This window comes from Manacus candei, unplaced genomic scaffold, assembly GCF_025592945.1.
Source record: "Manacus candei isolate 608988 ecotype Guabito, Panama unplaced genomic scaffold, ASM2559294v1 h1tg000106l, whole genome shotgun sequence".
Classification (NCBI taxonomy): Eukaryota; Metazoa; Chordata; class Aves; order Passeriformes; family Pipridae; genus Manacus; species Manacus candei.
Window position 1 is genome coordinate 201468 of NW_026138154.1, and position 22609 is coordinate 224076.

Genomic DNA, 22609 nt, shown 5'->3' on the forward strand with positions numbered 1-22609 from the left:
GCGGGAGGTGTAGTTCGCGCGCGGGGGCTCATGGGAGTTGTAGTCCCGCGCTTCGGGCCTAGGCGCGGCCTAAGGGAGGGGTCGGGCCTGTCCTGCCCTGCCCCGTTTAAAAGTTCTCTTTCTTTAAAACTCCTTTTAAAATGGCTTTGAAAATGTCTCTAAAATGTCTTTCAAAATTTCTCTAAAACCTCTTTTAAAATGTCTTTTAAAATATCTTTTAAAACGTCTTTCAAAACGTCTTTTAAAACTCCTTTAGAACGTCTTTTAAAAAAAGCTCTCCAAAACGCCTTTTAAAACGCCCTTTAGAATTTCTTTTAATTTTTTTTTTAAAAAATATATTTTTAAGGCGTTCGAAAAGTGAAAGTTCTTTAAAAATAAAAGTAAAAGTTCTTTTTAAACGTAAAGCCCTTTGAAAATTTGAAAATTTAAAAACGGTATTTAATATATGGTATTTAATACATAATAAATAATGTGAAATATATAATATATAATATATATGTAAATTATATATAGCATGTATATGCACTATATAATATGTAATATGTAATATGTAATATGTAATACTATATATAATGCCTAATATATAATAGATAGAATTTTCATATAATATGAAATATATTATATAATATATAATACATTGATATATAATGTGTAATGTACGTTATATAAAATGTAATACATAATATATAGTATTTCTCTCCCACGCTTTGTTCACTGTAGCACCTCAACACTGATTTAGCAAAACTTAAAATTCTCCGATTTTTCCCAAATTTTCCCCGAAACGCCTCGCGGCGCCAAACCGCTCCGCCGGCGATTAATTACGCAATTAACCGTCGAACTTAATTAACCGCCGTCCTTCGCTGCTCTCCCCCCCCTTAGAGACTACAACTCCCAGCAGCCTTTGCGGCTGCGCGGCCCCCGCGCGGCGCGCCCGGCGCGGGGCACGCTGGGAAGGGGACTCCAAAATGGACAACCACCGGGATGCTCCAGGTACGGCCCGGCCCCGCCGCACCCCCGGGCCCACCGCGCTCCCACCACCCCGGCCCTTCCCTCCCGCCTCCCTCCCGGCGCTCCGGGAGCCACGCGTGGCTGCCCGTGCCCCAGGGGTGGCTGTGTGCCCGTGGGGTGCCGTGGCTTCGCTCCCCCCCCTCCTCCTCCTCCTCCTCCGTTGATTTCCTTCCCTCCCCTCCCCGGTTTTCCCGCTGGGAAGGCGGGCCGCTGGTTTGCGGTGGTCCCTCCGTTAAGATTCCCCTCGGCTTTTCCTGCCGGGCAGGCGAGGCGGTGGTTTGGGATGACCCTTCCTTCCCCTTCTCCTCCCTTTTCCCATAGGGAAGGCGAGCCGGGGATTTGGGAGACCCCGCTGTTGATTTTTTTTTTTCCCCCCTTTTCCCCCAGTGAAGACAAGCTGAGGTTTCGGGGTGGCCCCCCCAGGTTAATTCCTCCCCCTTTTCCCCGGGGAAGCCCAGACAGTGATTTGGGATTACCCCCATTAATTCCCCCTGTTTTTCCCCAGGGAAGCCCAGCCTGTGTTCCAGGACGATCCCCATTAATTCCTTCTCTTTTCCCCAGGGAAAACTAGCCAGTGTTCCAGGATGATCCCCATTAATTCCCCCTGTTTTCCCCCAGGGATGCCCAGCCAGTGTTCCAGGATGATCCCCATTAATTCCCCCTGTTTTTTCCCAGGAAAGCCCAGCCAGTGATTTGGGATTACCCCCATTAATTCCCTCTCTTTCCCCCAGGGAAGCCCAGCCAGTGTTCCAGGACAATCCCCATTAATTCCCCCTGTTTTGCCCAGCCAGTGATTTGGGATTACCCCCATTAATTCCCTTTCTATTCCCCAGGGATGCCCAGCCGGTTTTCCAGGATGATCCCCATGAATTCCCTCTCTTTCCCCCAGGAAAGCCCAGCCAGTGTTCCAGGACAATCCCCATGAATTCCCTCTCTCTCCCCCAGGGAAGCCCAGCCGGTTTTCCAGGACAGTCCCCAATAATTCTCTCTCTTTCCCCCAGGGATGCCCAGCCGGGTGTTCCAGGACAATCCCCATTAATTCCCCCTGTTTCCCCCAGGGATGCCCAGCCAGTGATTTGGGATTACCCCCACTAATTCCCTCTCTCTCCCCCAGGGAAGCCCAGCGGGTGTTCCAGGACAGTCCCCATTAATTCCCCCTGTTTGCCCCAGGAAAGCCCAGCAGGTGTTCCAGGATGATCCCCATGAATTCCCTCTCTTTCCCCCAGGGATGCCCAGCAGGTATTCCAGGACAATCCCCACTAATTCCCCTGTTTCCCCCAGGGATACCCAGCCAGTGATTTGGGATTACCCCCACTAATTCCCTCTGTCTCCCCCAGGGATGCCCAGCTGGTTTTCCAGGACAATCCCCATGAATTCCCTCTCTTTCCCCCAGGGAAGCCCAGCTGCTGTTCCAGGACAATCCCCACTAATTCCTGTCTCCCCCAGGCAAGGCCAATGGGTATTCCAGGACAATCCCCACTAATTCCTGTCTCCCCCAGGCAAGGCCAGCCGCTGGTTCGGGGTGTCCCAGTCGAAGGCAGCCAAGGCCAGCGTGAACATCCTGCAGCAGGAGGAGCTCATCGCCCAGAAGAAGCGGGAGATCGAGGCCCGGCTGGAGCAGCAGGCGAGGCAGAACTCCCTGAGCATCCCCCAGCTCCCCCTGCTCGGAGAGTACGTGCAGCCCCTGCAATTCCAGGGCAAGGGGGGAGGCAGAGGAGGAGCTCTGCACATGGAGGGAATTCCTGGGAATGTAGCAAGGGGTGGGATTGGGGTGGTCACGGGGGCACCCGGGTTTTCAGGCCTTAATTTAATTTAATAGAATTAAAATAATTCTAACTCTAAATTAGAATTAGAATTAAATTAATTTAATTTAATTTAATTCTAAATTAGAATTAGAATTAAATTAATTTAATTTAATTTAATTAATTTAATTTAATAGAAACGTTCCTCAGAAATTGATTTATATATATAAAAATACATTTATATATAACTTACAACTTTATATGTTGTGATTTACAGTCATCATGTTCTATATATGATCTATTAGCATATTGATATGTTTATGATAGAACCTATATGTTGATATATTCATTACAGCAATTATGTGTGATTTATTAATGTATTGATATATTTATGATATATTTAGCTTAGGAATTATACATATGATGTATTAACATTGATATGTTAGTGATAGAAATTATATATTGACATACTCTAGAATTATATATGGATTTATTAATAGATTGGTATATTATGGTTTATTACAGAAATTATATATGGGAATGTATTTATATATTTATCAGAAATTATGGATATGACATTAATTTATTAATGTATTGATGTATTATGATATATAATATGATATATCCATGATGGGAGTTATATATGGATGTATTTATCATAGGGATTATGTATATGATTTATCAATATAATGATATATATCTATGGTAGGAATTATATATGGATATATTTATCATCAGGATTATGGATGTGATTTATTAATGCATTGATATAATTATGATACATTTGTGATAGAAGTTATATATGGATTTAATATCCCCAGGGTCTGGGGAGTCTCCTGAGCTCCATCTCCCCCTTTCATTAATAATTCCTGGGGGTTTTATCCTGGTTTCTGCCCCCAAATCCCGGTGTGTGAGGAACTGGGGAGGCTCCTCAGCTCCATCTCCCCCTTTCATTAATAATTCCTGGGGGTTTTATCCTGTTTTCTGCCCCCAAATCCCGGTGTGGGAGGGGCTGGGGAGGCTCCTCAGCTCCATCTCCCCCTTTTTTCCTCTCCCAACCAGCGAGGACGGATCCGAAGGCGACGCCTCCGTGTCCAACAAGTTCGTGAACGACGGGAGTTTCCTGCAGCAGTTCCTCAAGCTCCAGAAGGAAAAGTCAAATGCTGGTAGGTCCACCCCGAGCTCCAGGCTCTGCTCCTGCCTAAACCCCTGCTAGGAAGTTCTGAGGCGATGATTATCCCTGAAAATTGGGGTTAAAATCTGCGTTTTGGATGCTCCAGGAAGGTTTTTCCCCTCTTTCTTTTCACCTTCCTTGTGCTGTGAAGTCGAGCAGTTTCTCTCCTGGATGGAATCTCACTTTGTGAAAAGTCATCAGCGGTTTTTTTTTTGGCTTCTATTTTAAATTGAATTAAATTTAAGTTAAATGAATAACAACAAATTAAATCGCTTGAATTTCAATGTATTTAATTTAATGATATTTATTTAAAATTTCTTAAAGCCCAGTTCCTTGGGGTCCAGTTCCTTGGGGTCCAATTCTTTTCCAGTTTCTTGGAGTCCAGTTCCTTGGGGTCCAATTCCTTTCCAAGAATTTTGACTGGAAGAAATTTTCCCTCAGATTTTCCCTCAGATTTTCCCTCAAATTTTCCTCAAATTTTCCTCAAATTTTCCTCAAATTTTCCTCAAATTTTCCTCAAATTTTCCTCCAAATTTTTCCTCAAATTTTCCCTCAAATTTTCCTCAAATTTTCCTCAAATTTTCCTCAAATTTTCCTCCAATTTTCCTCCAAATTTTTCCTCATATTTCCCTCAAATGTCCCTCAAATTTTCCCTCAAATTTTTCTCGTATTTTCCTCCGAATTTTTCCTCCGAATTTTTCCTCCGAATTTTTCCTCCGAATTTTTCCTCCGAATTTTTCCTCCGAATTTTTCCTCCAAATTTTTCCTCCAAATTTTTCCTCCAAATTTTTCCTCCAAATTTTTCCTCCAAATTTTTCCTCCAAATTTTTCCTCCAAATTTTTCCTCAGATTTTCCCTCAGATTTTCCTCAAATTCTTCCGTCAAATTCCTCCCTCCAAATTCCTCCCTCCAAATTCCTCCCTCCAAATTCCTCCCTCCAAATTCCTCCCTCCAAATTCCTCCCTCCAAATTCCTCCCTCCAAATTCCTCCCTCCAAATTCCTCCCTCCAATTCCTCCCTCCAATTCCTCCCTCCAATTCCTCCCTCCAATTCCCTTCGCTAAATTCATCTAATAACAAATTCACTCAATTAACCTCATTAAACCCCAAACCCCACCGCTCTTACACCGCTTTCCCCCTCAGCCCCTCACCCCCCCCACCTCACAGTCTCTCCCTGCCCCAGACCCGGCTCCAGGAATCCTTCCCCTCTGTTCCCCTCAGAGCCCCCCCCGAGCTCCAGCGGCCCCGCTGCGGCCCCGAGCGCGGGGAAGCGGCTCCCCGGGAAGCGGCAGCTCCTCAGGGAATCCTTCCCTCTGTTCCCCTCAGAGCCCCCCCCGAGCTCCAGCGGCAGTGCCGGCCCCGCTCCGGCCCCGAGCGCGGGGAAGCGGCTCCCCGGGAAGCGGCAGCTCCTCAGCCGGATGCTGCACCAGGCCCGCAGCCTCCCCCAACCCCGGCCCGGCCCCGGCCTGGCCCTCGACAGCGTCTTCCAGGGCCCCGACGAGGACGACGACGAGGACTACGAGCAGTGGCTGGAGATCAAAGGTCAGTGATTCCCTGTGCTCCATTTGGGATGCAGGAACACCCATCCTGGGATAGGGATCAGTGTAGGGACAGGACTAGGAGCAGTGGCTGGAGGTCAAAGGTCAGTGTTCCCTCTGCTCTGGAGCTCTGGGATGCAGGAGCACCAATCCTGGGATAGGGGCTCAGTGTAGGGACAGGACTACGAGCAGTGGCTGGAGATCAAAGGTCAGTGTTCTCTGGGCTCTGGAGCTTTGGGATGCAGGAACACCCATCCTGGGATAGGGGGTCAGTGTAGGGACCTGTGTTGCATTTGGGATGCAGGAGCACCAATCCTGGGATAGGGATCACTGTAGGGACAGGATTATGAGCAGTGGCTGGAGGTCAAAGGTCAGTGATTCCCTGTGTTCCATTGGTTTGGGATGCAGGAACACCCATCCTGGGATAGGGATCAGTGTAGGGACAGGACTAGGAGCAGTGGCTGGAGATCAAAGGTCAGTGATTCCCTGTGCTCCATCAGTTTGGGATGCAGGAACACCCATCCTGAGATAGGGGTTCAGTTTAGGGACCTGTGCTCCATCGGTTTGGGATGCAGGAACACCAGTCCAGGGATAGGGATCAGTGTAGGAACCTGTGTTCCATCAGTTTGGGATGCAGGAACACCCATCCTGGGATAGGGCTCAGTGTAGGGACAGGACTACGAGCCGTGGCTGGAGATCAAAGGTCAGTGATCCCTGTGCTCCATCAGTTTGGGATGCAGGAACACCCATCTTGGGACCATCATCCCTGTTGGAGTTCCTGGGCTTTTTCCTTGGCCCAGAAGCCAAAATCCAGTTTTTTGGGAGCAGGACGTGGGGCAGTGCCAGCAGGAAGAGCTGCTGCTCCAGCCACACAGTGTCTGTGCCCACGAGCTGGGGACAGGGAGTGTCTTGGGAACTGGAATCTGGAATCCCCAGTGAGTAACGTGGTGGTTCAGCCCAAATTCCCAGCCCTCCCTGGTGTGTTTTTTACGGAATATAAACGGTCAGGAACCAGTTGTGCCACGGCTGGAGGGGGTTTGGGTTCAACTGGGTTGAGCTGAACCTCCACCCGGGGATGGAGCCGTGGATTCCCCACCCCTGGAAGTGCCCAGGGCTGGGTTGGAGCAGCCTGGGATAGCTGGGAAAGGCATCCCTACCCCTGGCAGGGGGTGGCACTGGACGGGCTTTGAGCTCCCTCCCAACCCAAACCCGGTCTGGGATCCACATTTCGGGCTTTTCCTCGTAGGAACCACCCAGCCTGCTCACTGCCACGGGGGTCCCAGGGCCCACCAGTGAGCTGGGAACGGGGATTCCACGCCCGTGTCCGATGGATGCCCCATTCCCTGCTCCCTGCTCCCGCTCCAGGGGTGTGGCAGAGGTTGCTGTTCCTGTGTGGTTGTGGGTTGGCCCCAGTACTGACAGCCTGCTTAAAGTTCTGCCCCCAGAGGACGTGGAGACCCGGGAGGTGGTGGAAAAGCTGGCCAGGTTCGTGGCTGAAGGGGGCCCCGAGCTAGAGAAGGTCGCTATGGAGGACTACAAGGATAATCCGGCGTTTTCGTAAGTCCGGGATGGGCCTTCCCAACGGAGACCTTTGCCTTTCCCCAGGGAGGAAACGGCGGCCTTGGGGTCAATCCTTGGTTCCTGGGAGGGTGGGGAGGCCCTGGGGCTTAAAACGTGGGTTTGGCATCTGTGGGCAGAGCTCTGATCCAAGGATTTGTGTCCAGCCGGGATGGAGGGGGGATTGCCCATCCCTGGAAGTGTCCAAGGCCAGGTTGGAGCAGCCTTGGGGCAGTGGAAGGTGTCCCTGCCCGCTGGAATTGGGTGGAACTGGATGATCCTTCAGATCCTTCCCAACCCAAACCAGTCTGGGATCTTCATTCCAGAGGGTTTTTTAAGCCTCTGATGGGTGGAAATGACAGTGGGAGGGAGTCCCCCTGAAGGGGATGATCCATCCAACCCAAACCATTCCAGAATTCCATGATTCCGCATTAAAACCCTTATTTCCAAAGGGTTGTAATCCTCTGACAGGGTGAGTGACACCGGGGGTGAGTCCCCCAGGGATGGATGATCCTTCAGATCCCTCCCATCCCAAACCATTCTGGGTTTCTGGGATTGTTTTTAATCCTCTGACGGGTGTAGATGACACCAGGGGTGAGTCCCCTCTCCAGGGATGGATGATCCTTCAGATCCCTCCCATCCCAAACCATTCTGGGATCTTTTTTAATCCTCTGACGGGTGTAGATGACACCAGGGGTGAGTCCCCCCTCCCAGGGATGGATGATCCTTCAGATCCCTCCCATCCCAAACCATTCTGGGATCGTTTTTAATCCTCTGACAGGTGTAAATGACACCAGGGGTGAGTGTCCCCCTCTCAGGGATGGATGATCCTTCAGATCCCTCCCATCCCAAAGCATTCCATGATCCCTGGGTGGATTTAAGCTCTGTTTTAGTCCCTGTTTTCTGGCTGAGGCAGAAGGTGCCCCCGTGGTGGTGCTGAGGAGGGGACAGAGCTCCTGTGGCCCTTCCAGCAGGTGGGAATGCTGGGTTGGATCCCAGGAGTGGTGGGCAGAGGGTTCCCTCCCGTACCAGCACAGATTGTTCCTTATTTCCCTTCGAGTGAACCTGGATGCAAGTCCTTGGATCAGAGCTCTGTGTGTCCACAAATGCTAAATCCACCTTTTAAGGGCATTCTGAGGGATTTCTCTGTTTTTCCTTTGGGATTTGAGCTGTTTCTTTACCCCAGAGTATCAATACTGAAGAATTGCTGATCCGTGGGGTGTTTTTTCAGCTGGTTTTTTTTCCTCCCTCTCCAGGTTTTTGCACGATAAGAACAGCAGAGAATTCCTTTACTACAGGAAGAAAGTGGCTGAGATAAGAAAAGAGACTCAAAGCTCTCAGGCATCCTCTTCCCAGAAAGGTAATTCCCACTGGGAGCCGGGGGAGATGAACTGCAGGGGCTCAGCTGGGTTGGTTTTGCTGCCCTGTGACCATGTCAGGTCTGTCCTGGGAGCACTTGGGGGGGATGTTTGACTGGTAATTCCTGCCTGGAAATCCTATTTTAATGTGGCAGGAGATGGGGACTGAACCACCACCAGGGAGTCCCATTTTTGGGGCCCAAAAAGGGGTTGTTTCCCAAACCCACAGTGAGATATTCCACGCTCCAAAGGGGTTTTTTTGGAAGGGATTTTTCCTTTGTGCTTCTCCAAAACCCTTGAACTGAACTCAAATAATTCTCCCATGGGTGTTTCAGCCCTGAAAAAGGGTGGTGTTGTTTTTTTTTTTCCCCAGTTATTTGGTTTGTTCCAAATGACAATGATTTGGTTGGTTTTGACCCCAATCCCCCGTTTCTGCTGCTGTTTCCTTCTCTGAAACTTGGATTTTTCCCACTTGGGATGTAAATCCTTGCAAGGAAGGGAATGTTTCCAGGTGGGAAAACAGCAGGATTGGGTGGTGTCTGCAGCAAATGTCACAGGAGGCTGTCCTGGATCCTTAAATTATTCTCTGGCTCCTTATAAACATGGGATTTATCCTGGAAATCTCCATGGCTGGAGCCTCCTCCATGCCTTGGGAAGAGCCACCTCTTCCAGGGGAGGATTCCATGGGGAATTCCCTCTGCCTTCCCCTGCCTTCCAGGCGTGGAGGGACAGGTGGGATTGTTGGGAATATGGAGTTGGCCACTTTTCCAAAGGTTTTCCCGCTGCTCCTGGGCACTTCTGAGGGAAAAATCCTGAACCAGGGATCATCCTGAGGGGTGCAAGCCTGTGGAAAAGCACCTGGCACGGGGAAAAATGGGAACCAGGGATAATTCTGAGGGGGTAACCCTATGGAAAAGTACCTGGCACAGGGAAAAATGGACACTAGGGATAATCCTGAGGGGTGTAACCCTATGGAAAAGTGTCTGACATGGGGAAAAATAGAAACCAGGGATAATTCTGAGGGGGGTAATCCTATGGAATAATGCCTGGCATAGGGAAAAATGCAAAATCTTTAACTGGGGATAATCCTGAGTGTTGTAACCCTGTGGAAAGGTACCTGGCATGGGGAAAAATGGGAACCAGGGATAATTCTGAGGGATGTAATCTTATGGAAAAGTGCCTGGCGCGGGGAAAAATGGACACTGGGGATAATTCTGAGGGGTGTAACTCTGGAATAATACCTGGCATAGGGAAAAATGGACATCAGGGGTAATCCTGAGGGGTGTAATCTTATGGAAAAGTGCCTGGTATGGGGAAAATGGACATCAGGGATGATTTTGAGGGTTGTAACCCCATGGAAAAGTGCCTGGTACAGGGAGAAATGGACACCAGGGATAATTCTGAGGGGTGTAATCTTATGGAAAAGTGCCTGGTATGGGGAAAATGGAAACCAGGGATGATTTTGAGGGTTGTAACCCCATGGAAAAGTGCCTGGCACAGGATAAAATGGAAACCAGGGATAATCCTGAGGGGTGTAACCCCATGGAAAAGTACCTGGCATGGGGGAAAAATGGAAATCAGGGATAATCCTGAGGGGTGTAATCTTATGGAGAAGTGCCTGGTATGGGGGAAAAATGGACACCAGGGATAATCCTGAGGGGGGTAACCCTATGGAATAATACCTGGCATAGGGAAAAATGGACACCAGGGATAATCCTGAGGGGTGGACCTCTGTGGAATAACACCTGGCCTAGGGAAAAATGGCATCCCAGCAGGGAGGACCGAGTGCCCACCCTGGAAGGTGGCCTGGGTGTCCCCTGGGTGTCCCCTGGGTGTCCCCTGCCCCCTGCCCTGGTGCCAGGGCCGTGCTGTTTGTGCTGTTTTGTGCTGTGAAACTGTTTCTGTGCTGCCGTTTCTCCCGATTAAACTCCACTTTTGCCCTTATTCTGCTCTTGGGGTCCTTAGAACCAGGTAGGCTTTGACTGTTGCTTGTTGAGTTGGGCCCAGTACTCACGGCCTGCTTAAAGTTTCACCCCCAGAGGACGAGGAGACGAGGAATTCGGCGGAAAAGCTGGCCAAGTTTGTGGCAGCCGGGGGGCCCGAGGCGGAGGCAATTGCCCTGCAGAACAACAGAGAGAACCCTGCTTTCAGGTACAGCAGAACCCTGCTCTTTTATCCCCCCCTCTGTGGCTTTTGGGAAGGGGGGGGAAGGACAGGCGGGGTCGTGGCGAGGCACGGAGAGAGGAAAACTTGCTTTTCCCCCAAAATAAACACATGGTTTGCAACCCCTGCCCGGTTCCCTGTTGCACTGGGACAGCTGGAACCTTCACACTGCTCCCCATAACTCTGTTTCCTGGGGGCTCCATCCACAACCCTTAATTAATTAATTAATTAATTCATTCATTCATTCATTCATCTCCTGCCTTGCTCCTTCCAGCGCCCTCACCAAGTGCAGGTAGAATTCCATCCCCCTTTCGTGGGAAGAGCCTTTAGATCCCCCTTTGGAGTGTCCTTTCCAGCCCTCCAGGGGAGGGTTGTTCCCTCCAGTGCTCGCTGGCAGCTGGTTGATGCCTCCCCTTGGTCCCATCCACGTCTGGTTTCGTGCCCTCACAGACACTTTGCAGCGTTCCCTGGCAGGGAAGGCAGCCCTGGGCTTGTTGCTGGTGTTTTTGGCATTTTATTGGCTCCCTCCTTGGCCCTCTGGAACCCTCCCCTGGTGCTGGGAATTGCCCTTGGGCAGATGTGCTCCTGCCTGAGCTGCCCCAGTGTTGGCTCCAAAACAACCTCTGTGGTCCCAGCTGAGCAGGGTCAGGTTAAAACACACCCCCCCGATGGGATTCCAGCGGGATTTCCACAGGGAAAGGCCCCATCCTGCCCTCTGGAGCAGTCCCTGATGGTGGTGCTCAAACAGAGGGGTGAGAAACCACGTTTAGGGGATTTTGCAGCCCCTCAGAGAGCTGGTTTGTGTTGTCTCTGCACGTTGTGTGGCCATGGTGGGAAGGGTCTGTCATCCCTCGTGTTTTCCTTGGGCAGGAGGATCCCAGTGTTAAACCCATGGAGTGTTAGACTGATCCCACCAAAAGGGAGGATTTTAGGGGACTTGGGAACAGGCAGGTTTCCCATGTGGAGGATTTGGGGTGAGCCCAGAACCCCAACGTGTTTGTAACAAACATGTTGATTCTCTTCCCTCGCCTGGCTGCTGGATTGAGGACTCTTCCTGCTCTTCCCACAGACCCAGGAGTTCTGTTTTCCCCAAAAAGCTCAGAGATGTACCTATTTCTGGCAGGGCTGGCCAATAAATCCGTGCTTTTTTGTGGATGAGGGAACAGAGGGAGCAGTTGTGGTGTAATTAAGCAGGCTGGTGATGGCAACGCTTCCAGCTTTAACAGAGGGCTTGGGAGCAGTTTCCTTGGGCAGGGATTTGACTTTCCCACCGGTAAAAAATGTTTGTTTTTCTCCTGTGAACTGAAACCCGGCAGGTTTTCCGGGCAGGTGGATTCTGGGGGGGAGGGCTTTGCCTTCCCACGAACCTTTTGCAGAACCCCGGGTTCGTTTGGCACCAAAACCAGGGAGCCCCGACCCGCGGGATATGTGGGGATCAGGGGGTGGGAAAAGCCCTGCACTGGCCGCGGGTGCACACGGGGCGGTGCTGGAGAGCCGGGAATTGTGTGGAGAGCCGGGAATTGTGTGGAGAGCCGGGAATTGTGTGGAGAGCCGGGAATTGTGTGGGAAGGCTCCTGGCACTGCGGGAAGGGAGAGCCCCGAGCCCGGTGCTGGAGCCCGGCCCCGTGTGTGGCTCCAGGCTCAACTCTTGTCTCTTTTGGGGTCTTTTTTTTCTTTTAGGTTTTTGTATGAGCCAAACAGCAAAGGCTACAAGTATTACAGGCAGAAGCTGGAGGAGTTCCGGAAGGCCAAGGCCAGCCCTGGCTGTGCCCCTTTCCCTGGAGAGCCCAGCCTGAAAAGGAAAACCAGCCCCGAGGCCTCGCCCTCCCCTCTGTGCTTCCCCTCCCTGCCTCTGCCCCTCCCCTCCCCGCTGCCTCTGCCCCTTCCCCTGCCCGTCCCCTCCCCTCTGCCCCTTCCCCTGCCCGTCCCCTCCCCTCTGCCCGTGCCCTTGGCAGTGCCCCCAGCCCTCCCCGTGCCCTCCTGCCCCTCCCCATCACCATCCTCCTCCTCCACCACCCCCCCTGAGCAGACAGCCCCAAACCCAGCCCCAAACCCCACCACCCCCACGGCCACTCCAGGCACCACCAAGAAGAAGAGGAAGAGCCGGTGGGGGCCAGAGGAGGACAAGGTGGAGCTGCCCCTGCCACAGCTGGTGCAGCAGCTGGACTCTCCCTCCCCTCTCTCAGGTCAGTGGGGCCAGGGGATGCCCCTGGATTTACCCTCCTTGTCCCCCTACCCGAGCTCTGGGGGTGGAGGGAGTTCTCTCCTGTTGGATCTCCTTGGTTGCCAGCTCTTCCCTGGGGGGGATCCCAGATAACCCACCTCACCTCCCCGGCACCAGGGCTTGGATCCCATCGGATCCCATCGTTCCCCTGCTGTCTGGAAGCCCTGCTGTGCTCTCACAGCCACTGCTTGGGGCTGTTCCACTCCCAGGGGCCAGCTGTCAGAGCTCATTCCCTGTGCTGGGATGGATGGAATCCCTGGGCAGCACTCCCACTGCTCACTGGGAATGGCTGTTCCCTGGGATGGAATCCCTGGGATGGAATCCCTGGGCAGCACTCCCACCCCTCTCTGCTGACTGGGAGTGGCTGTTCCCTGGGTGAGGGTGGACTCGAGCAGAACTTGGGGTTTTGAGCTGTTTTGGCTCGTTGGAGGCTCACAGGCCTCACCCAGCTGGTGCTGCTCCACCTGCCCAAGTCCATTCCCACTCTTTCCAAGTGCTGGGATATCATCCCTCCAGCTGAGGCACTTCTGGGGAGCTCTGGAGGCTCAGCTCCACCTGGGCCTGTGCAGAGCAGTAATTGGGTGCTTGGGGAGGGCACAAAACCAGTCACAGGTGAACACAGACACTTCCAAGGGCATCTTTGCCCAATTAGTGTGGAGTGGGAAGGGAAGGGAAGGGGGAGAAGACAGGGAAGCCATGAGGCAAATTGAGAGGATTGATGGCCCCAGGGTGGAACCACAGGAAGAGCAAGAAGGACCTTTTGAAAGAGCAGTAGCAGAACCAATGGAGTGGGACAGGGGCTGGGAAAAGCTCTAATTTTCAGATAATTTGCGGTTCATTTCTCCAGCAAGTCCCTGGCACTGCTCCTGGGGCTGGAATTGCTGCTCAGCATTAATCCTGGGATCAGGCTGGCTGGGCTCTGCTGCCCTGGGCCTGCTCAGGGAGGAGGGAGGAGGGCTCCTGCCCCTTATCCAGCACTCCCAAAGCAGGTGGAGGGGAGTTCCTGGTGGCTGTGCCCTCTGATCACAGCCCTGCCCAGGAATCCTGGCTGTGCAGTCACTGGCCTGGGGTTGCTGCTCCTTGCAGGGCAGGAATCCCATGCAGAAATCTCTCCTGGTGGTTGTATTTCCAGGAATTTCCCCTTGCAGACGTGGCTGAAGCTGAGCAGGGGCTCTCAGAGCTGCAGGGGGGGGGGGCTGCAGGGGTATCCATGTGCTGGAATTCCCCTGGCTCCCTCAGCCCCCCCGATGGGACAGGGACACGCTCCTGCTGCTGCCTTTGCTCAGGGCTTTGTGTCAGGCAGGAGAAAAGGGCAGCAGCCACTTTGCCAGGCAGAACAAATCAGCCCTTAATGCTCTGCAGGGGGAAGGATTAATTCCTGCTATCAGTTCAGCTGGACTAATCCCTTTTGGAATTAACAGCCTCGACCTGACAGGTGAAGGGAGCTGCAAATTGCTGCTCCTGTGGAAGGGGAGAGCTGCTCTGGTACCTAAATGTCCGTGTCTTAGTCCTTTATCCTTAGCAATTGTTTTGGGTTTGGGGGAGGATTCTCTTCCTGTCCTCCCTCGGTGATAAATCAGGATGGTGGAGAGGAGAAAGTGTGGCCCTTTCTGGAGAGAGAGAGAGACAAGGCTCCTCTTCAATATATTGATACCCAGACACTTCCCTGGCTCCCTGCAGGGGCTGAGGGACCCCAAAAGCTGAGCCAGAGATGTGTGATTAGTGAACTCTGGGGGTCAGTGACAAACCACAGGCTGTCACTGGAACCCAGGTTGGGTCAGATGAGCCTGGATCAAGATCTCCAGGCTGGGAAGGAGGGAAGCACTCTGAGCTGGGCTTTCTCCTGCCGTCCTCCAAGGACCTTGTTCCCTTCTCCTGTGACAAGCTGCTGCTCCTCAGGCATCTGGGAGAGGGATAAAGCTCCTGGTGCTGCTCTGCCAGCGCTGCAGACACACTGCACCATTAACCCCGTGGGCAGAGCTGGTGGCACTCCAGGCAAAAAAAGGGACTTTTTTCCCCCCAAACCCTGCTGAACCTGAGGCTGAGTCTTCTGCACAGTGTTTACCTGGTGCCAGAAAGCTTGGGGGAGCTTATAAACCTTATCTGTTTCCATGCAGATTCCTGGGGATTGTTAATGGACACTTTTCCATCTGCAGATGGAGCTTGGGGTGGAGCTTTTCCCTTTTTTTTTTCCCCAACTTTGCCCCTTGTGATCCTTTGGGCTGAGGCCACAAAAAAACACCTCCCAGGGCTGAATTCCTGCACTCAGACAGCCCGGGGAGGGTGGGGGGGGGGGGTTTGGGAAGGGGAGGAGCAGCGGGGTCTCATTCCTGGCAAGGGGAGGAGGGTGCTCAGCCTCACCTTTAAGGTTTGCTGGGAAGGCACTGGAGCCTCTGGAGCTCCCAGCTGGGTGTTCCTGCAGCTCAGAGGGAGCTGCTGTGACCTCTGTGAAGGGCAGAGCTTCCCTTGGAGCACTCAGGGAGAGCTTTCCCGTGCCCTGAGCCAGGGGGGTGATGCCAGAGTGCCCACACATCACATGTGGGGCCGGGTCCTTTCCCTTAGATCAGCCCTGACGTGCCCATTAAATCCATTCCCAGCTCCCCCTGCTCCCCCAGGCAGGAGCCAGGCTGGCTATCAGCGAGAAATAGGTTTATTCTCCTGTTTGCTCCCATTCCTGGGGAGCTGACAGTGCAATTCCCAGCACCACACTCCATCCCCTGCTCCTGGAAAACCTCTTTATTTAAGGAGGGGTGAGAATGCAGGGCCTGGAGCTGGGGGAGGGGGTAAAAGAGCTGGGGAAGGTTCTCCTGGAGTTCAGGAAACCTCTTGGAGACCTGTGGGGAAGGGGAGGGGGCTCAGAGTGCTCAGAGAGAGGGAGACACGGACCCCGACACCACCCACCCCCCGCGGGCAGTGAACAACGATCCTCTTCTAATTGGGGCTCCATAATTAATAGATCGTGAATAATGAATGAAGCATCGCTTAACTGGAGGCTGGCCCCGGCTCACACACACACAGGGGGCTTGGCAGGTCGTTAGGAAGAAGAAATCCTTCCCCTTGTACTGAAAAATGCAGCTCTGAGGCTTCTTTCAGGCCCTTAAATATTTTAACCGGTGGCATCTGAGCTCTGAGGTGCTCTGGAGAGGAGCTGCCAGCCCTGCTGGAGATGCATGAACCAAGTTTGCAAGGCAATCTCTCCTGGAAATCTCTTTTTCTTTTTTTTTTTTTTTTTTTCTGCAGCCCCAGCAGTGGTTTCATTACTTCCCCTCACGCTGCAGCCCTTTATAAATAGGATTCCTTTCCTTTCCCCCCCTCCTCTCTTCCCTTTAACTCGCCCTCTGAACCTGGTATGGTCACCTCAAATCACTGAGTGCCCTGCCTAGGTGATGAGAAGGTCTAATTTCGGGGGTTCAGCTGATGAAGCAGCAGAAATAATTCCAAAGGGGGGGCTTCCCACGGGAGATGCTGCAGGGAAAAGGTGCCCCTCTTTTGGGAGCACATCCCTGGGGGTGCTGCTGCTGAGCCTGGACATGGACACTGAAACCTCCCCGGGGGATGGCACCTTCCAAGGGCAGGATAACGTGGGAATTTTGTCCTGGTGTGGGAATTTTGTTCTGATGTGGGAATTTTGTCCTGATGTGGGAATTTGCTTTCCATCTGGGGAGGAGTTGCTGTTGGGGGTCCTGGGCCGCTCGTGGCTCCACTTGGATGATGAATTACCACTTTTTGGGATGGCTGGGGTTCACCAGGAGCCTGCTGAGGAGAAGGATCTTAAGGAGAAGGGATTTTTAAAGCAGATTTCCACGCAGTGTGACCCCCCCCCGGGAGTCTCCCAACACCTCTGGGCAGAGCTGTGGGCAAAGGAGCTGCTGCCCAGTGACTTCCCTGCTCCTGGGGCTCCCAAATCCATCTGGATCGAGCCTCTCCAATGCTGGAACCACGAAATGAGTGTGATCCCTCCCAGCCCAAACCAGGCTTTGGGATTTGCTCTCCCTGGTCCCTCGGGTCTCTTAACGAGCCTTTTAACCCCTGTCTGTCACAGTTCAGGACCTGAAGGGCCTTGGCTACGAGAAGGGGAAGCCCGTGGGGCTGGTGGGGGTCACCGAGCTCTCCGAGGCCCAGAAGAAGCAGCTGAAGGAGCAGCAGGAGGTGAAGCCCCGAAAGGGTTCCCAAAATTCACGGGGAGGGGGGTGGGGGCGGAGCAAAAAGCGGCCACAAATAAATCTGTGGGGTTTGTGCTGGCTGCCTGGGAAGCACAGGATGCTGCAGTCAGCAGGAACAGCCCTGGGGCTTTGGGGAATAAGGGTGGAAGCAGCCAATTGCTGCCCTCCCAGCCTAAACCCGAAATCTATAAGGTCTGTGGTGTCACAGCTGCAGCTGGATCAGTGGGGGGGAGGAGGGGGAGCTGAGGGGATTCCTGCAGGATTTGGGGGGGGTGGGAGAAGAACTGGCTCTTGGGGATGCTCAGGGGAACAAGTGGGAACATCCCGGGGCTCTGCTGGAGGGACCAGCCTGGGAATGTGCTGTCTGAGGGGAGGGGGAGCAGCAGCTCTGCCCGGGGGGGGTGTGGGGCTGCCCTGGGCTGTGGTTTGGGGGGCAGGGCTCTGGGCAAGGCAGGGCTCTGGGCAAGGCAGGACGCAGGGCAGGGCAGGGCAGGGCTCTGGGCAGGGCAGGGCAGGACTCTGAGCAGGACAGGGCTCTGGGCAAGGCTCTGGGCAGGGCTCTGGGCAGGACAGGGCTCTGAGCAGGACTCAGGACAGGGCTCAGGGTGGGGCTCTGGGCAGGACAGGGCTCTGAGCAGGACAGGGCTCTGAGCAGGGCAGGACAAGGCTCTGAGCAGGGCAGGGCTCTGGGCAGGGCAGGACTCTGGACAGGGCTCTGGGCAGGGCAGGGCTCTGGACAGGGCTCTGAGCAGGACAGGGCTCTGGACAGGGCTCTGAGCAGGGCAGGGCTCTGGACAGGGCTCTGGACAGGGCAGGGCTCTGGACAGGGCAGGGCAGGGCTCTGGACAGGACTCTGAGCTCTCTGTGCCCCCGCAGATGCAGCAGATGTACGACATGATCATGAAGCACAAACGGGCCATGCAGGAGATGCAGCTGATGTGGGAAAAGGCCATCCAGCAGCACCAGCACGGCTACGACAGCGACGAGGAGGTGGACAGCGAGCTGGGCACCTGGGAGCACCAGCTGAGGCGCATGGAGATGGACAAGACACGAGGTGGGTGGGTCAGGGCCCTCCCCGGGGAGATCCCCCCCTTCCCACGGCACGAGCGGGAGCTGCAGGGTCGCCTTTCCCCGGGTGGGGGTGACAGATGTCCATCCCTGTGCTCCACAGCCCCCCTGAGACCCCAAAGGACGCCCTGCTATCCCTGTTTCCTCTCTCTCTCTCTTGGCAGAGTGGGCCGAGCAGCTGACCCAGATGGGCAGAGGGAAACATTTCATCGGGGATTTCCTCCCGCCCGACGAGCTGGAGAAGTTCATGGAGACCTTCAAGGCGCTGAAGGTGACGCAGCAGAGACTTCCTGGGGTGGTGGCAGCGCTTCCAAGGCCAGGTTGGAGAAGGGAAGGCTCCAGGGAGACCTTGGAGCCCCTTCCAGTGCCTGAAGGGACTCTGGCAGGGCTGCAGAGGGACGTGGGACAAGGGTCTGGAGAGCCCCAGAGGACAAGATTAGGTGGGATAGTGGGAAGAAATCCTTCCCTGTGAGGGTGGGGAGGCCCTGGAATGGATTTCCCAGAGGATTCCCCATCCCTGGAAGTGTCCAAGGCCAGGTTGGAGCACCCCTGCTCCAGTGGGAGGTGTCCCTGCCCCTGGCAGGAGGTGGAACTGGGTGGGCTTTGAGGTCCCTCCCGACCCAAACCGTTCCACGATCCGACAGTTTTTGGGGGTCTCTGGAATTCCAGGCAAGAGCTCTCAGACCACCCTCCTGCAGTTCCTGTTTGGGATAAGTGGCTGCTGATGCCAAGCCAAGGGAAATTTGAATTTTTATCCAGATGATTGCAGCAAAGTGGAAAACACAAAGCCTGCAAAGAGCTTATGCAAAGCACTCCAGCACCTGCCAATTCTTCCCAAAGGCCAGAACTCCTCGATGCTGGCACATCCCTCCCTGTTCCCCTGCATCCAGCGTGGGGCCTGATGTTCCCTGGGGGGTTCAGGCTTAAATAAGAACCGGATCTGCAACTTGATACTTAAAATTCAGGAGCTAATTGTTCCCCAGCCTGATATCCCAGCAGGGCCTGATTCCTTCCCCTGTGCTGCTCCAGAGGAGGAATCCCGGGGGTTATTGGCCAAAACCAGCCCGGCTTTGGAGCTGCTTTTTCCCTCCCCAGAGTGGGAAATGACCCCAGGAAAGCTGAGGCTCCCTGTGTGCCCCTGCAGGAGGGCCGGGAGCCGGATTACTCGGAGTACAAGGAGTTCAAGCTGACCGTGGAGAACATTGGCTACCAGATGCTCATGAAGATGGGCTGGAAGGAAGGAGAGGGGCTGGGATCAGAGGGGCAGGGCATCAAGAACCCCGTCAGCAAGTAAGCACAGCTCTGCTCTGCTCTGCTCTCCTCTCCTCCTGTCCCTTCCCTCCTTCCCTGCCAGGACTGGGGTCGGTGCTCCTGCCCTGGGATGCATCACGTGGGATTCTTGGGCACAGGAGGCAATTCCTGCTTTTTTCTGGGCTCTCTTTCCCCCCACCCAACCTGGCTTTGCTGCTGGAGCTGTGGGCTGTGTTCCCCACCCCAGCCTGCACAGGGAGGTGCCTCCCTCAGCTGGAAAGACAATGGAGTATCTTTTATAAAGATAACCCTTGTCTGCACCTCCCCTCCCTCCAGGGTTGAGTCTTCAAAGGCATAACTTTCTCAAAGCATCAAAGAGCAGTGGCAGACCCAGCCAGAGCTGTGTGTGAGGGGTCTCAGCCCAGCTCAGAGCTCTGTGGGGTCCTGACAAGCCTTGACGTGGCTCTTTGTGCCCAGAAATGTCCTGGTTTGATCACACTCTGTGTGTTGCACAGCTCTGGGAGTGGCAGAGTGTCCCTTTTTGGGTGGAATCACCTGTTGGTGGCATATGTTGGGCTCCAAAGCTGAACACTGGGGAGGGGGAACACTCCTCGAGTTGGTTTTTAGGGATGGATCCCGGTGGGAAGAAGTTCCCTGTTTGCTGCACGGCAGGAAATGTCTGTGCAAAGCTCTGGGGACGGGGTTGTTGGTTCAGAGGTGTTGCCTGGGGTAAAAGGTGGGAAAAGCCAGGCTCAGATTCCCGGAGGGAAGGCAGGACGTGGCCGTGGACCGTGTCAGAATTGCTGGGGAGGGAAGGGATGGATCCCACTGGAGTGACAGAGCAGGAGGCAGGAGCGTGGCTTCCCCATCCCTGCCCCTCCAGGGAGGGAGGTGACCTGCTCCTGCTCCCCTGTGGGCATTCCTGCTTCCCTGTGACAGCAGGAGAGACCTCCTGGATCTGGGAAGGGGATCCAGGAATGCGGCAGCGCCCGGAGCGGCTCCGTGTGGGCTGAACCCCCCGGCAGCAGGATGAGTTCCACAGCAGCAGGATGAATCCCACAGCAGCAGGCTGCTCCTGGGGGAAGGAGCTCTCTCCCACCTGCTTCCCTCCCTTCCCTCTTCCTCCCCAGGGGAACCACGGCCGTGGATGGGGCTGGATTCGGGATCGACCGCCCTGCGGAGCTCACCAAGGAGGACGACGAGTACGAGGCCTTCCGCAAGAGGATGATGTTGGCCTATCGCTTCAGACCCAACCCCCTGGTGAGGGGGCACCCACACAGGGCTGGGGGAGAGCCAGGGGCTGCCAGGGACCAGGGGCAGGGCTGGGAGAGAGCCAGGGGCTGCCAGGGACCAGGGGCAGGGCTGGGAGAGAGCAGGGACAGGGCTGGGAGAGAGCCAGGGGCTGCCAGGGACCTGGGACAGGGCTGGGAGAGACCAGGAACAGGGCTGGGAGAGACCAGGAACAGGGCTGGGAGAGACCAGGAACAGGGCTGGGAGAGACCAGGAACAGGGCTGGGAGAGAGCCAGGGGTGAGGGAGAGACCAGGGATAGGGCTGGAATAGGGCTAGGGATGAGGGAGAGACCAGGGACAGGGCTGGGAGAGATCCAGGGGTGAGGGAGAGACCAGGGACAGGGCTGGGAGAGATCCAGGGGCAGGGAGAGTCCCAAAACCAGAACAGGAATAGGGACAGATCCACTGGTGGGGGAGAGGGCAGGGAACAGGGAAAGGACATGGAGAGATCCACTGGTGAGGGAGGGTCCCAAAATCAGGGCAGGGGCAGGGACAGGGACACCTCAAAAGCTGTAATTTTGGGGCAACCCTCAGTTTTGCAGTGCAGAAATGACACGTTTTCAGCAGCTTTTTTGGGGGCAGTCGAGCTCAGCTGCTGGGCAAAATCCCCCAGTGGTGATGGTTTTTCTCCTCCTCCTTCCCCCACAGAACAACCCACGGCGACCCTATTACTGAGGAGGCTCCAGGGCCGGGGGCTGGGAGAGGAGTTTTGCTCCCTGACTGTGAAATGTTGCGGAACCGCTTCGTCCCTCCCTCCTTTCCCGGTATTGTCCCAACTCCCCGAGGCCACAGCACCTCCTCCATCCCAGGGGAAAGGCCTGGGAGCCCTCCCAGGTGCCCCCAGGGGGGCAGGGACGGGGGTTTTCGGGGAGGGAACCTCCAAGGGCAGCACCAAAGATCCCCCAGGGAGGAGTTCAGGGGACTCCCCCTCCGTGCTCCCGCCTTCCAAGGAGCATGGGGTGGTTTTTTGGGATAATAGCTGGTCTTTCATTGTCCAGACCCGAAGCTTGTGCTGCTCTGGGGTTGGTTTTTTTTTTTTGTTTTTCCCCCCTGGATTTTATGTTTAAATTTCCCACCCAAGGGACTGTGTCCCCCCCCCCCAGAGCAGGGTCAGGGCGTTGTTCTGACGGTGCCAGAGGTCTGACCTCCAGCTGACATTGCACCCCAGTGCCTCTGTTTGCCCTCTGCATGGGGTGGATGGTGGATTCCAGGATTTTAAAGGGGGTGCAGGGCGAGTTCCCTCCACCCCAGGGGTCCCACACCCCTCGTTTTCTGAGCACTACGTTCCCCTCCCTCCCTGGCACAACCAGAGACTTGCCAACAACACCCCTCCCGTGCTCTGGAGGAGGAGGAAGAAGGAACCAAACCCTCAACCACAGTTTGTCAGAGGCCATTATTTGGGATTTTGTTGTCGTTTAAAAACAAAAACACAAAAAAAACCAAAACGAACCTTTGGTCGAGTCTGTAAATAAAATAAAACTTGTTTGTTCCTTACTTTTTAATGGGAGGATTTTCGGGGAGAGAGGGGCTCCTGTGGGTTTTCTCGGGTCAGGAGGTTCCTCTGGAGCTCTTTCTTCCAAGGATTTTGGGGAAAACCAGCTTGAATGAGTTGATTTGGTTCCTTCCCTGAACACTTTGGGGGGTGATTCTGTTTGACTTCCCTCGACGACCTCGAGTCCAGGACTTGGCTCTCAATAAAAACACCCCAAGTGGTCCATTCAGTGGGTTCAGGGGGGTTTTATTCAGAGAGAATCCAAGGTGTGGGAGCCTGGAGCTGGGCCTGGTGCTGTTCCAGTCAGGAGTTTGGGAAGGTTGGGAAATCCAGGTGGGAAATCTGCCAGGGATTGAGGTCGCTGTGCCAGCCTGGGGGGGCTGGGACACCCCTCTGCCCTGTCCCCTCCCCATTCCTGCCTGGCACAAGCTGGTTTTCCAGGGTGACCAGAGGCTGGAGCTGCCCAGGGCTCTCCTGTGCTTTCTGTGGGAGCCTGGAGGTGTTTGCAGAACCATTCCAAGTGTCCTCAGCACAGCAGGATTCTGGCACCGGGGGCGGGGAATCACCGGGAATTCCTGCTG

At 54.3% G+C, this 22609-nt stretch overlaps 1 protein-coding gene and 1 long non-coding RNA gene across 5 annotated transcripts; both read left to right on the top strand.

Annotated features, from left to right (window-relative positions):
* Positions 1–907: 907 nt before the first annotated feature.
* SUGP1 (SURP and G-patch domain containing 1) lies at positions 908–22336 on the top strand. Of its 4 annotated transcripts, XM_051769340.1 has the most exons (15): positions 932–990; positions 2508–2679; positions 3813–3916; positions 5145–5163; positions 5278–5465; positions 6895–7018; positions 8275–8378; positions 10404–10527; positions 12220–12725; positions 16806–16912; positions 17803–17980; positions 18159–18265; positions 19139–19284; positions 20376–20505; positions 21185–22336. In XM_051769340.1, exons 1-15 carry the CDS (start codon positions 966–968, stop codon positions 21209–21211), a joined length of 2061 nt encoding a protein of 686 aa, XP_051625300.1. In that variant the 5' UTR covers positions 932–965; the 3' UTR covers positions 21212–22336. The 4 variants fall into 4 exon arrangements, with proteins under 4 accessions (XP_051625303.1, XP_051625300.1, XP_051625301.1 ...); XM_051769343.1 differs by lacking the exon at positions 5145–5163 and having other exon boundaries at positions 908–990; positions 5250–5465; XM_051769341.1 differs by lacking the exon at positions 5145–5163 and having other exon boundaries at positions 5250–5465; positions 10416–10527.
* Positions 5484–6816, top strand: LOC127461502 (uncharacterized). The gene is made up of 3 exons (XR_007900095.1): positions 5484–5669; positions 5832–5935; positions 6165–6816. It is a non-coding gene; the product is annotated as an uncharacterized LOC127461502 (long non-coding RNA).
* Positions 22337–22609: the final 273 nt, after the last annotated feature.